This window comes from Dendroctonus ponderosae, unplaced genomic scaffold (assembly GCF_020466585.1).
Source record: "Dendroctonus ponderosae isolate FM_Combo_2020 unplaced genomic scaffold, Dpon_F_20191213v2 Dpon_F_20191213_9, whole genome shotgun sequence".
NCBI classification, from domain to species: Eukaryota; Metazoa; Arthropoda; class Insecta; order Coleoptera; family Curculionidae; genus Dendroctonus; species Dendroctonus ponderosae.
This window is the reverse complement of record NW_026019116.1, coordinates 4628045-4639012: the sequence shown is the minus strand read 5'-3', so window position 1 is coordinate 4639012 and position 10968 is coordinate 4628045. Positions and strand designations below refer to the sequence as shown.

The 10968-nt window shown below is 43.0% G+C and overlaps 1 protein-coding gene across 1 annotated transcript; it reads right to left on the bottom strand.

The window, feature by feature from the left end:
• Positions 1-6753: 6753 nt before the first annotated feature.
• LOC109541717 (chaoptin) lies at positions 6754-9296 on the bottom strand. Its single transcript, XM_019910645.2, has 2 exons — positions 8707-9296; positions 6754-7776 (listed from the first exon to the last, which is right to left on the bottom strand). Exons 1-2 carry the CDS (start codon positions 8757-8759, stop codon positions 7008-7010), a joined length of 822 nt encoding a protein of 273 aa, XP_019766204.2. The 5' UTR covers positions 8760-9296; the 3' UTR covers positions 6754-7007.
• Positions 9297-10968: the final 1672 nt, after the last annotated feature.

Below are 10968 nucleotides of genomic sequence, written 5' to 3'. Positions count from 1 at the left end.
TTTCGGCTTAGAAAAATTGCTTCAAAATCCCTGATCACGCTGGCGATTTGAAGCTTTCGTCTTCCATCAAGGAGACTTTCCTCTTTTTAATGCAATTTTCGTCAGGTTTCCAGTTCAATGCGCGCTGAACATACGAATTTTAAAATTGGGACCGACATTTTTTCTCAAGGAACTTCGGTGTTTAAAAAATTTCCTCCAAAAACCCTGATGAAGGTCGCGACCTAAAACTTTCCCTGGTTACGAAGCGGACTTTGTTCTCTCTAACGCAATTTTCCGAAGTCTCCAGCTCGAACCTTTGCCTCTTCGACACGTATTTTCAAACATAGTTCGACATTCTCACTCAAAGACCTTGCGTTTTAGAAAAATTCCTTTCAAATTCCTAATGATGTTGGCGAATCGAAACTTTCACTGGTTGTAAAGGGGACTTCACACACTCTTCTCAATTTAATTTTTCCGAGGCTTCACACCTCAGACCGACACTGCCTCTTAAAGTCCCTGAAGACGGTGGCAAATCGAAACTTTCAGCGTTTATAAAAGAGACTTTGGTTCTTCCAATGAAAATTTCACCTCATATTGCGCTCAAGATACGCGTCATAACACTGAGAATTTTAAAACTGAGATGTTGTCTCAAGAAAATTTGCAAATTTGCAAATTTTCTCCAAAATCCCTGATGATGGTGGCGATTTGAAACTTTCACTGCTTATGAAGGGGACTGTGCTCTTTCTGATGCAAGTTTTCTCAAGCGGCTAGCTTAATATACGTTAAAGATACAAATTTTAAAACACAGATTGACATTTTCACCCACAAAATATCGCGGTTTTGATAAATGTGTCCGAAATTCCTAATGGGAGTGACGAATTGAAAGTTTCAGATATTGTGAACGGGACATTGGTCTTTCTAATGCAATTTTCCGCAGGCTTTCAGCGCAATTTCCGCTGATGGTACGAATTTTTAAACAGAGATCGATAATTTCACTCAAGAAACTACACGGCTTAGAAAAACTCCTGCAAAATCACTGATGACTGTTGCAAATCGAATCTTTGCTGATGTCGAACAGGACCCGGCTCAGTTTGTGCTGAAAATACGGATTTGCAAAAATCGACATTTTCACCCACAAAAACTTGCAGTTTAGAAAAATTCTTCCAAAGTACCTAATGAGGATGGCCAATTGATACCTTCGTTGGTTGTGAAGGCGGATTTTTTATTTTAAGTGCAGGTTTTGCTGAACTTCTGAATTTTAAACGAAAAATCTGGTTTTACTCAACAACATTCACGGTTTAGAAAAAGTCCTCTGAAATCCCTGATGACGGTGACCGTCACCGGGTGACGGGAGGAAACTTTCAGAGATTATGAAGAGGACTTTGCACTTTTCGAGATAATTTTTCAATGCGACCTCGAATCCGAGTTTTCAATCGGAGATAAACGCGATTTTTCTCTGTTAAACAAAACTCCTTTTTGCTATTTTGTTGCAAAATATTTATTGATCAAAACAAAAACAAGTTAGTGGCTACAAAGTTTAAATAAATATGACTGAAACGACTGAAACCAAAACTTAACGCTTTCGGGACAAATTTCCAACAAGTAAAGCAAGCAGTATTCTACATCCTCAATTTTCCATCTCAAAATGCGCTGAAGCTAAAAATTTTGAAACATGAATCGCCACGTTTACTCGGGAAAAGTTAACCGGATTTAAATCCCACTGAACTCTCTGATGACGGGTGCAAATCGAAACTTTCACGGTTTATAAAAGTGCATTTGCATCTCTCCAATGAAGCTATTCTCAAGGTTCCAGCTCATTTTGCTGAGGAGATACGAATTTTCAAACATCGATTCACAGTTTTCACTGAACATGTACAACCAAATTATTTTTGGCAAAAAACCCTCAAAAATTCCTACAAAAAAATCCTCATCCACCCAATCCGCCCTGGTATTTCCAATCAGTTGAACATAAACAGACTGGTTACCACGGTAACGGCTACATGGCTCTCGCTCTTACTCATAGCGGCAGCTTGATGGGAATGTGTCGATCTCCTACGAGGTGCCCACAAAAGGTAGTTGCTCTTGCAAGGATCGAACATATTTTGAACAAAACTCCAGTTGGTTTAGCGGGGACAGATGTCCATCCGGAGACCCCCATAAGCCCCGTATCCAGATGATACGAGCGTTCATCTGTCCCATGCGGACACCCCACATGTCCGCGTGTGTTCACGTTTATACCCCCTTTTTTCTGGCGCAGTCAGATGGTGAACTTTTTCCGTTAATGAAAGGTGCGCCCGAATTTGACAGCTGCCTTTTTTTGGCCTCACATTGTTTCTTCGGTGGCGAATGGCGCGAAGATCCAGCAGCCAATCACGTGGACCGCATCCGGGCTTATCGCTACACATTCCGAAAATACGGGCCAAATATAGGCATTGTTTATAAACAAGCGGTGTCCGGACTGATTATTTTCGCCAATAATGATGCTAAATTGAGTACATTGGTTTAGAGTTAGAGTATTTTTGGTAATTGAATGTGTGGTTTTTTATCAAATTTTCGGGCAATTGATGATGCCGCATTGAACAGGGATAATTCCGGTTGATTAAGGCGACAAGTTTCGAATGGGCGTCTTCATCAGGGATTTTTAAATAGTCAATGATTTTTGGCGGTTTTTGGTTATTTAAGGTCATTTTCGCAGTATAAGTGTAGGTCTTTGGCCATGTTGGATTGACTTTAGGAGAATTTCATTGGAAGGGCCGAAGTCTCATATGAACGCTGAAAGTTTCGATTTGCCTCCGACTTCAGGGACTTGAGGGGAAAATTTCGAATTTGCTCGATTTTTCAAGAGGCAAAGTGTCGGTCTATGTTCGAAAACTCAGGTGGACAAATCTGTTCGATCTGTTCGAGCTGGAAGAAAAGACGAAAGTTTCAAGTCGCCAGTATCTTCAGGGATTTTGAAGGAATTTTTCGAAACCGAAAATTTTCTCGAGTGAAAATGACGCTGTGAAAATTGAGCTGGGAGCTCGAGGAAATTTGCATTATAAAGAGCAGTCTCCTTCACGAAAATTTCAACTCGCCACCGTCATCGGAGATTGCCAGGGAATTTATTTAAGCAACGATTTTTCTTGAAGGAAAATATCGGTCTCTGACAACTCGCAAATTCAGCTGGAAACTTGAGGGACATTGCAGCAAAGTCCCCTTCATAACTGATGAAAATTTCCTTTGAGTGCAAATATCGATCGCTGAAAACTCGTATCTTCAGCGAAAATGGAGCTTTAAGGTTGAGAAAAATTGCATTAGAAAGAGCATTACAATCAGCGAAAGTTTCAGGTTGCCACCATCAGCAGGGATTTTGGACTGATTCTTCTTAACGATAATTTTTTGGAATTGTCGATCTCAGTTTAAAAATTCCTATCTTCAGCGCAACTTGAGCTGGAAGCTTGGGGAAACATTCAAAAGGGTAAAATCCCCTGCACATTCAAAAAAAGTTTTAAATCGACACCATCATCAGTGGTTTAGCAATCTCTAATGGGAGTGGTCAATGGAAAAACTCCCTGTATACCGCTTAGTCAGAAATTAATAAGGCTGCTAATTGCTCTTATGTGAGGGCAAAAACATGTGTTTCCAAATAAATTTACCAGACCTGTCGAAGGAGACAAAACACTGCCGTTAAGTGGGCCGAGAGCGAATCGAAAGCCATTCGAGAAATATAAGTCAGGCAGTCAAAAGAAATGTGGGGATCACGTGTGGCCTCAGAATGTGAAAATCAGATAAATGTGCTGATCCAAGAAACTGTCAACAATTCAGTTGTTCTTCTGGTTCAATTGCCACCATCTGTATACGGGCCAAGTGTTCCACAGATACCCTTGTAAACCCGATTACATGTTTGGAACATATGTGTCTTCATTCAGGAAAAATGTGGCACTACTCTGAAGATTGAAAGAAGAAATCAAGTCCATGCGAACCCAAAGTAAAAAACCCTTTCGAATCGCATTGTTTGCCTGGCTTGAATGAACTAAGGAACGCAAGAGAAAAAAAACCAGATGGCCAAAACGAATCAGCCCCAGAAGTGTAACGAGCCTGTTAAGGGCTGTTGTGCATAGTTTGGTAGATCTGCCACCAACATGTTTGCTAATAAATCGGTGGCATACTTGAACCATCTGTCACTTTTTTCGTCGTCGAACATTTGTTTTCCAATTGCGACGACATTTGGCCTGCAGAAGAACAACCTGCAACCAATAGGCGGTCGCGTTGTCACTTTTAAGACACAGTTTCCTCAACTGTTAAAAAGTGACCGGAACTTGGCGGGTCGATCAAGGGCTGGTTTAGCGGCAGGGAAAACATGGCCTGAAATGTCCACCAGATTGTTGACTAAACATTTCTTCATTCATAATTTACATCTGGCTTTATTGTGAGGAATCCCAGAAACTTGTTAAAAAACGATATGCGAGCCAAGAGCCGCCCCGCACTTTCTCCCCATTCCATGGACACATGTCGAGCAATCACGTCCCGAATCAGCTCTATAAATAATTCGAATCCATCCAATCCAGGGCCCATTAGGAAAATGAAGACACAGGGTGTGCAACGGCGTAGGGGCATCGTCCAGGTGATTTCCCATAAGACCTCGCACATGTTTGTACATATGCCAATGCATGTGCGCGCCAAATGCACAAAGACTCGCATCCATTGTGCCCTTAATTGTCCCTTTTTAATTTATTTATGCATTTGGGGCCGAGCGCAGAGGGCTGGTTGCGACCAAATGTCAATTGCCATCCGGCTGTTTTTGGCCGATTTTCCTTTGGGAAAAACCGTTAGGCGCGTCTTTTCCGTGTGGTTGACCAAGCTTGAGGATTCGAACCACTTGAAGATGGGCCAGTTTTCACCTGTTGCCGGATACGCCAGGTTCCGCTAGGGGTGCAACGATATGGGAATGAACCCAGTGGGAATTGGCTTATCTGATTTTCTTTACCATTGTTCCATATTGTACTACTACTGGCCCCCCCGTAACAAACCCGCAAATTGCCAGCATCTCTGGGCTGTGGTCAAGAGCGAGAGGCATATAGCTCGTGACGTCAAAACCGGCCAGTCTTTGTTGCACAATCCCGAAATACCGGGACAGATTGCGAAGATGTCCAGTGTGACCACCCGCGTTTGACATTAAATAAAAGCGGTTTCTACTGAAAAAAACTCGCGTTACCGAAAAGTGTTTCGATCTAAGGCTCTTTGAATGGCTGTTCACAGAACTATTCATTTGAACCCAGCGGGGTTAGATTTGAAGATTTTTTTGGCCTACAAATGGGTTTTTGAGCAAATTGAATCCTCTTTCAAGGCTTTTTGAATTTTGGCAATCGCTTCAAAACTCACTGAGTTATGAGCCCAAGAGTGGCCTTTACAGTGGCGCCATTTTTAGTCGCTTTTCTCCAAAACCAATAAAGGTATGAAATGGTTTTTTAGCAAAGGTCGTTTTGCCAGGGTGGAAAGTTTACGCCTTTTGAGAGGCAAATGTTCACTTGAGGCTAGCGAAATTAGTTTTGGAGATATTCCTATAAAAACGGTTTTTAAAATTTTCTATATGAATTTCCTATAAAAAATTTTAATTTTTAAAGTCACTTTCTCTTCTAGAGAAGAATATTTTAGCCCATTTTTTAGTGTTTCAAACCATCCTGAAATTCAATGAGTTATGAGCTAGAGTAGCCGCGATCTTCCTATGCAAAAACTCCATTTTGAGTCAGTTTTCGCCAAAACCCATACAGGTTTGAGTTTGGTTTTCTGCTTCAATAACGTTTTTTTATGCTGATTCCAGCGGCATGCCAATTATGTTTATTGCAAATTTTTATTGCCAGGGCGGGAATTTCGCGCTTTTATGAGCAACTATAAGAGTGGAACTTTTCACTTCGCTAATAAAAAATATGAATAAAATTAATTTGCTGATTTGATTGATTTGATGATGGATTTTCGGAAGCCCGAAAAACGCAATGAGCTATGAGCCAAAGAGTGGCAGAGGTTTTCCTTTGCAAACGCGCTATTTTCATAGTCACTTAAATCAGGGTTAAAACATTTTTTATATTTGTGGCGTTTTTTAAATGCTTTGCCTGATTCCATCCTAATAAGTCGCAGCGCAGCGTTCCATTGCGCCTATAACTGCTTTTTCAGTTAATACTGTTTGCACCCCGTAGCAAAACCCCAAAACAGCAGCGTCTCAGGACTGTAATCCAGAGCGAGAGCCATATAGTCAATGACGTCAGAACCCGCCTGTCTCCGTTGCACAATCCCGAATTACCAGGGCAGATTGCGAAGTTGTGTGGTGAAACTACGCTGGTTATCCATATGAAGAGAGCGTTTTTTGTGGAAAAATATTGCAAACGTGACCTTTCAAGGCTCGTTTAAATTGTCTTCTTGGACTTGACACATTCAATAAATACTAAATTGAAATTTTTGAAAAAACCCCAATTTTTGCCTTGAGTGCTACTTAAAAAACTCAATGTGCAACGAGGCGCTGGTCTAGTAAAACAAGCGATTTCTGCAACCAAACACGCGGTGTCCGATTGAAATCGAGCAATCGGACAGGATGTTGAATTATACCAACGAACCGTCTACTTTGCATATTTAGCAATAGGATGTACGAAAATCGCCAAAAGAATAACAATAAGCGGCACTAATTTGCATAGAATTCCGATAAGTGTCATAGTCAGCACTTTTACGGGTTGCTTAATGAAGGCGAACGACACTGTGTCTCCGTATTGATCGATTAAGCCTGGTAGGGAAAAGCGATTGGAAAACAGTGATAAATCGTGCTTTATTTACATGATTAGGTAACAGTGAACTTAAAAAGTTTGTACATGGAGAACGTCACACTCAGTCAGTCTTTCATCACTTGCCACACCCAAAAGCCTAAAATTAATAATACTTTTTCCACACAAACAAGTGTCTAATAGTAGGGCTCTTCTACAGGAAGAAAACATCCAGGCGTCGTTTTAGAAGCTTTGGCAACCTTCTAAACTGACACTGTTGCACACACTCACTCACATAAGTCAGGTGTCATCGTCATCCACATCGTCCTCATCCCCAAAGATTCTCCTCTCAAAGTCCATCAGCTTGACCAACTGCTCGGCCTTGACCTTCCGCAATGGAGGCTCAAACTTCTTGGCCAACGTGGTATTGGCCAGATCCACAAGTCTGGGCACTGTCCGGAACATACTGTCCATTAATCGGTCCACCCCGGTATTGGCTAGGGACACGTACTGTAATCGTCTGGAGTAGACGAAACAGTTCCTGGACACATAGTAGAGTGGATTGCCGTCCAACAGCAAAGTTTGCAAGTTGGGCATTCGCGCAAAAGTGATATCATACAGATGAATGATCCGGTTGTGGGACAAAACGAGCGTTTTGATGGACAGCGACTTCAAAAAAGGCCGCTCCGGATCGAAACTGATGCTGTTGAAGGCCAGATCCAGCTTCTGCAGCCGGTAGTTGTGCCGGAAACTGTTCGTCTCCAAACGCACAATGCGGTTGCTGGACAAATCCAACGTCCGCAACAGCTGCAGCTCTTTGAAAGCGGTCGCATCCACATGGGCGATTTTGTTGTGGCCCAGTTGCACACTGTCCAGGTTCCGGTAGAGGTTCTTGTAGAACACGTAGGCGGGCAACTGGCTGATGCTGTTGTAGGCGAAATTGGCCTTGGTGATGGCGAAATCGCCCTGCAGCACCTGGTTGAGATTCTTCCCTGCCTGCTCCATTGCTGCCGGGTGGTTTTCGTCTTCTTCAGAGGAACTGTCATAGTCCATTGGATGGGCCGGCAACCTGGAAACAACCATTTCCTTGAGAATCAATTTGGGACACCCAGAAGAGGGAAAATAGCTCCCAAACTGATGAGGAGTTTTGTTTTGCGACTGCTTTTGTGCCCCCCTGGTATAACAGAATAGCTCCCGCTCCCATTCACAGCTTGGACTGGGCGTTGGCTTGCCCTGTTTGCATACGGGGTGGAATCGAGAGTCTGATTGTTATCGAAACCCTGATAAAAACAACAGGAAAATTACCAATAGTTGAACAATTGTTTAGCTTCGCTAAATCACAGTTGGAAGGTAAATTTGAGTGGATTTGAGCAACTGACGTAGGAAATTTGCGAATAAGTGAACCATCAGCAAGACCGTAGTGACGTTTACATCAATCGCTCATTAGCGTCATCCTGCCGGGAAAAATGAAGAAGCGCCGATAATTTTCAGCGATTTTTTCAACGCTTGCCTTTGTGCCTCCCTGGTATATCAGAATAGTGCGACAAAGACAGGCGGATTTTCCTATGTTGCACCCGCTCCCACTCACAGCCCGGGCTGGCCTTGAGTTGCCCTGCTTGTTTACGGGGTGGGACCGAGAGTTTGATTGTCAACTAAACTGATAGACAACAACGAAAAAATTATGAATATTCGACAAAATGTTTGGCGCCTCCAAATCACAGTCCGAAGGTAATTTTGGGCGATTGACGCAGGAAATTTGCCCTTAAGTGAACCATCAACAAGGATGCAGCGATGTTTACAACGCTCGTTCATTAGCGTCATCCTGCCGCGAAAAAATGAAGAAGCGCTGATAAATTTTCGGCGATTTCACCACGTGTTTCCAAAGGCGATTTTCGTTTGTTTACTAGGTCGGGCGTTTGTTTACTGTCGGCAACGTTGGAGCCGTGATTTGAGGCAAATGTTTTTGAGGGCCAATAATGAGGATTCCTCAATGTCGTACCTGCGGAAGAAACAGCAGCAGGTGATGAGCAGAACTAGTCGGGTGGCATCCATTTTAGCGGAGAAGAGCACAGCACATCACACATTTACACTACACTAGAAGTGACGCGGGCCTCGTAAAATGCGTACTAAATGCTTGAGCGTACTAATTATAAAACACACTAAATTATTGTAATCGTTGTTTGTTCTTCAAAGTTATCTTTTATATAACTTTGTTGCACAAGGCTCTCGGATTCGTCCCAATGGTCGGAGCAGCGCTCGCGTATACCGGGTGTTGCAAAGATCGGACAAACCACCTGCATATACAGGGGGTGCGCTGGACGGTACCCGCTGAAGTACCACCTGAAGCGGCCGCACAAATCAACCACTTTGCGAGGAAAGATTGCAATTGGACGACAGTTCTGGTTTGATTGTCCTGGAGGTTATCAAGTCTCCGCAGCCTCTTATCATCGGTGCCAAAGACAAATCTAATAATGGATACATTTTGTCGGGTCAGTTGGCCGCTTAAATCAGCTCTACAGGGTGGCACAGCTTCAGTCGGAAAAACCGCAGCATTATTTAGCGAATGACCCTGATATACCTGCAAGGTGCGACAAGGACAAGCGCATTTCCATAGCAACCGCTATGTTTCTCGCCCTCTTGCCCACACAACTGGTCATACGAGGGTTGTGTTGATAGTACCTCAGAACGAATAGGCAATATTGGCCGGTGGGTTCCAGACGGGGATAAAAGCGAAACGCCGTTTAAACGACATACAATATGGGGCGCGGGATGAATGGGTTGATTGTGTTTCATGTAGATGTGAATGGAACGATTGCGGCTCGAATGAGCGGCGATGAAATGAATGAAAAGAGCTCATGTTTGTTTCGGAATCAACGGGTCGCAGTTCCGTTACAAGTGGCTGCGTTTTTTGCTTCGCTGTGTCGGTTTCCTAGAAGTTGGGAAAAATCGGCTTCTGTGTTTGAGCTGCTAAAGACAACGTGGGGTGAAACATTGCATAGTGAGTCGATAATTCGATTGATGCGACAGAATGCTTTTAATCAAATTGCTTTATCGAGTATGGCGGCCAAATGCCGCACCATACGTCCCCATGTGCTATGAATATTAAACCAACAGCCAGCTTTGATGATGGTGATTTTTCCGATTTCACCATGTTGCCGCACTTTCACCCCAGTCATCCTCATCCTCAACGAGCCTGAGGAGTGATTTGAGTGTAATCGGGCAACATAGTTGCCGAAAAACCAAAGCATCAAGCAAGCGCATCGGCAATTCCACCCTTATCATCACAGATTCGACATTTGTGCGGTCCAGATGGCAAAAAATTACCCGTATGGCGCATCCGAGCAATTCCATCTGCACGTTTTAATTAAACCACCGATTGGGCCGAAAATTGTCCAAGGAAACAAACAAAATCACTTATGTTTAGGGTCAAATCTTTCATTTTACTCTCAAAATCTCAAGTTGCTGCTTTCCTTGGTTTGGGAGGGGATTTTTTGCTCAGCTCCACCACATGTTCGGAAAATTCGTTGTCGGCATCAATCGGCACACGAAATTCGAATTTCGACATCACGAAAATGCTTTTTTCGGGTTCCAATCATGGAGTGGCCCGAAGGAAATTTTGTCAGTTTCTCGCGAAAACCTTCCTGCTTATGGTGCAAACATTTCATGAGAGTCAATTATTTCAAAATCCGTTCCTAATGACGTTCTAACATTGCGGATTATCCAGAGGGCCTGAACAGCTCTAATACCCTCTAATCCGTGCGCCCTTTGGATGCTAGTAAAACAAACGCAAATCGGGGCCACGAGCGTGCGAACGGGGGTGAAATGGGTTTCACAACGAACTGGTCACGTGGCTGAACACGTGGCCTGCATTATTCAGTTGTTTCCGCAGCTGTGTAGATTTTCCTGGGTGAAAATCGGAAATTTCAGAACTAAGAATCGAGTGAGTCATCGTTCGATTGGTTTTCTTACCGCGCCTAAAAGAAGGATTATTATGCCCAGACCAGACGAGCCGAGCCTGAGCGGCGGCAAATTCCTTTAAAGTTTTGTCAAAACACGCCAAACATCAGTAACAAATAAATAAATCATAAACTGAAGCTGAAAAACTCGTTCTTCCTAAAGGTTTAAATTTTTCAATTACACCAAAAACCGTTCCAAAACTTAATTTGATTTCGAGTATAGAAGAAACAACTCAAAATTTACCTGAAGAACAACAGGAAGAATTTCGTATAAGATCAAAAATAATTCTAGAAAAACCTTTCAA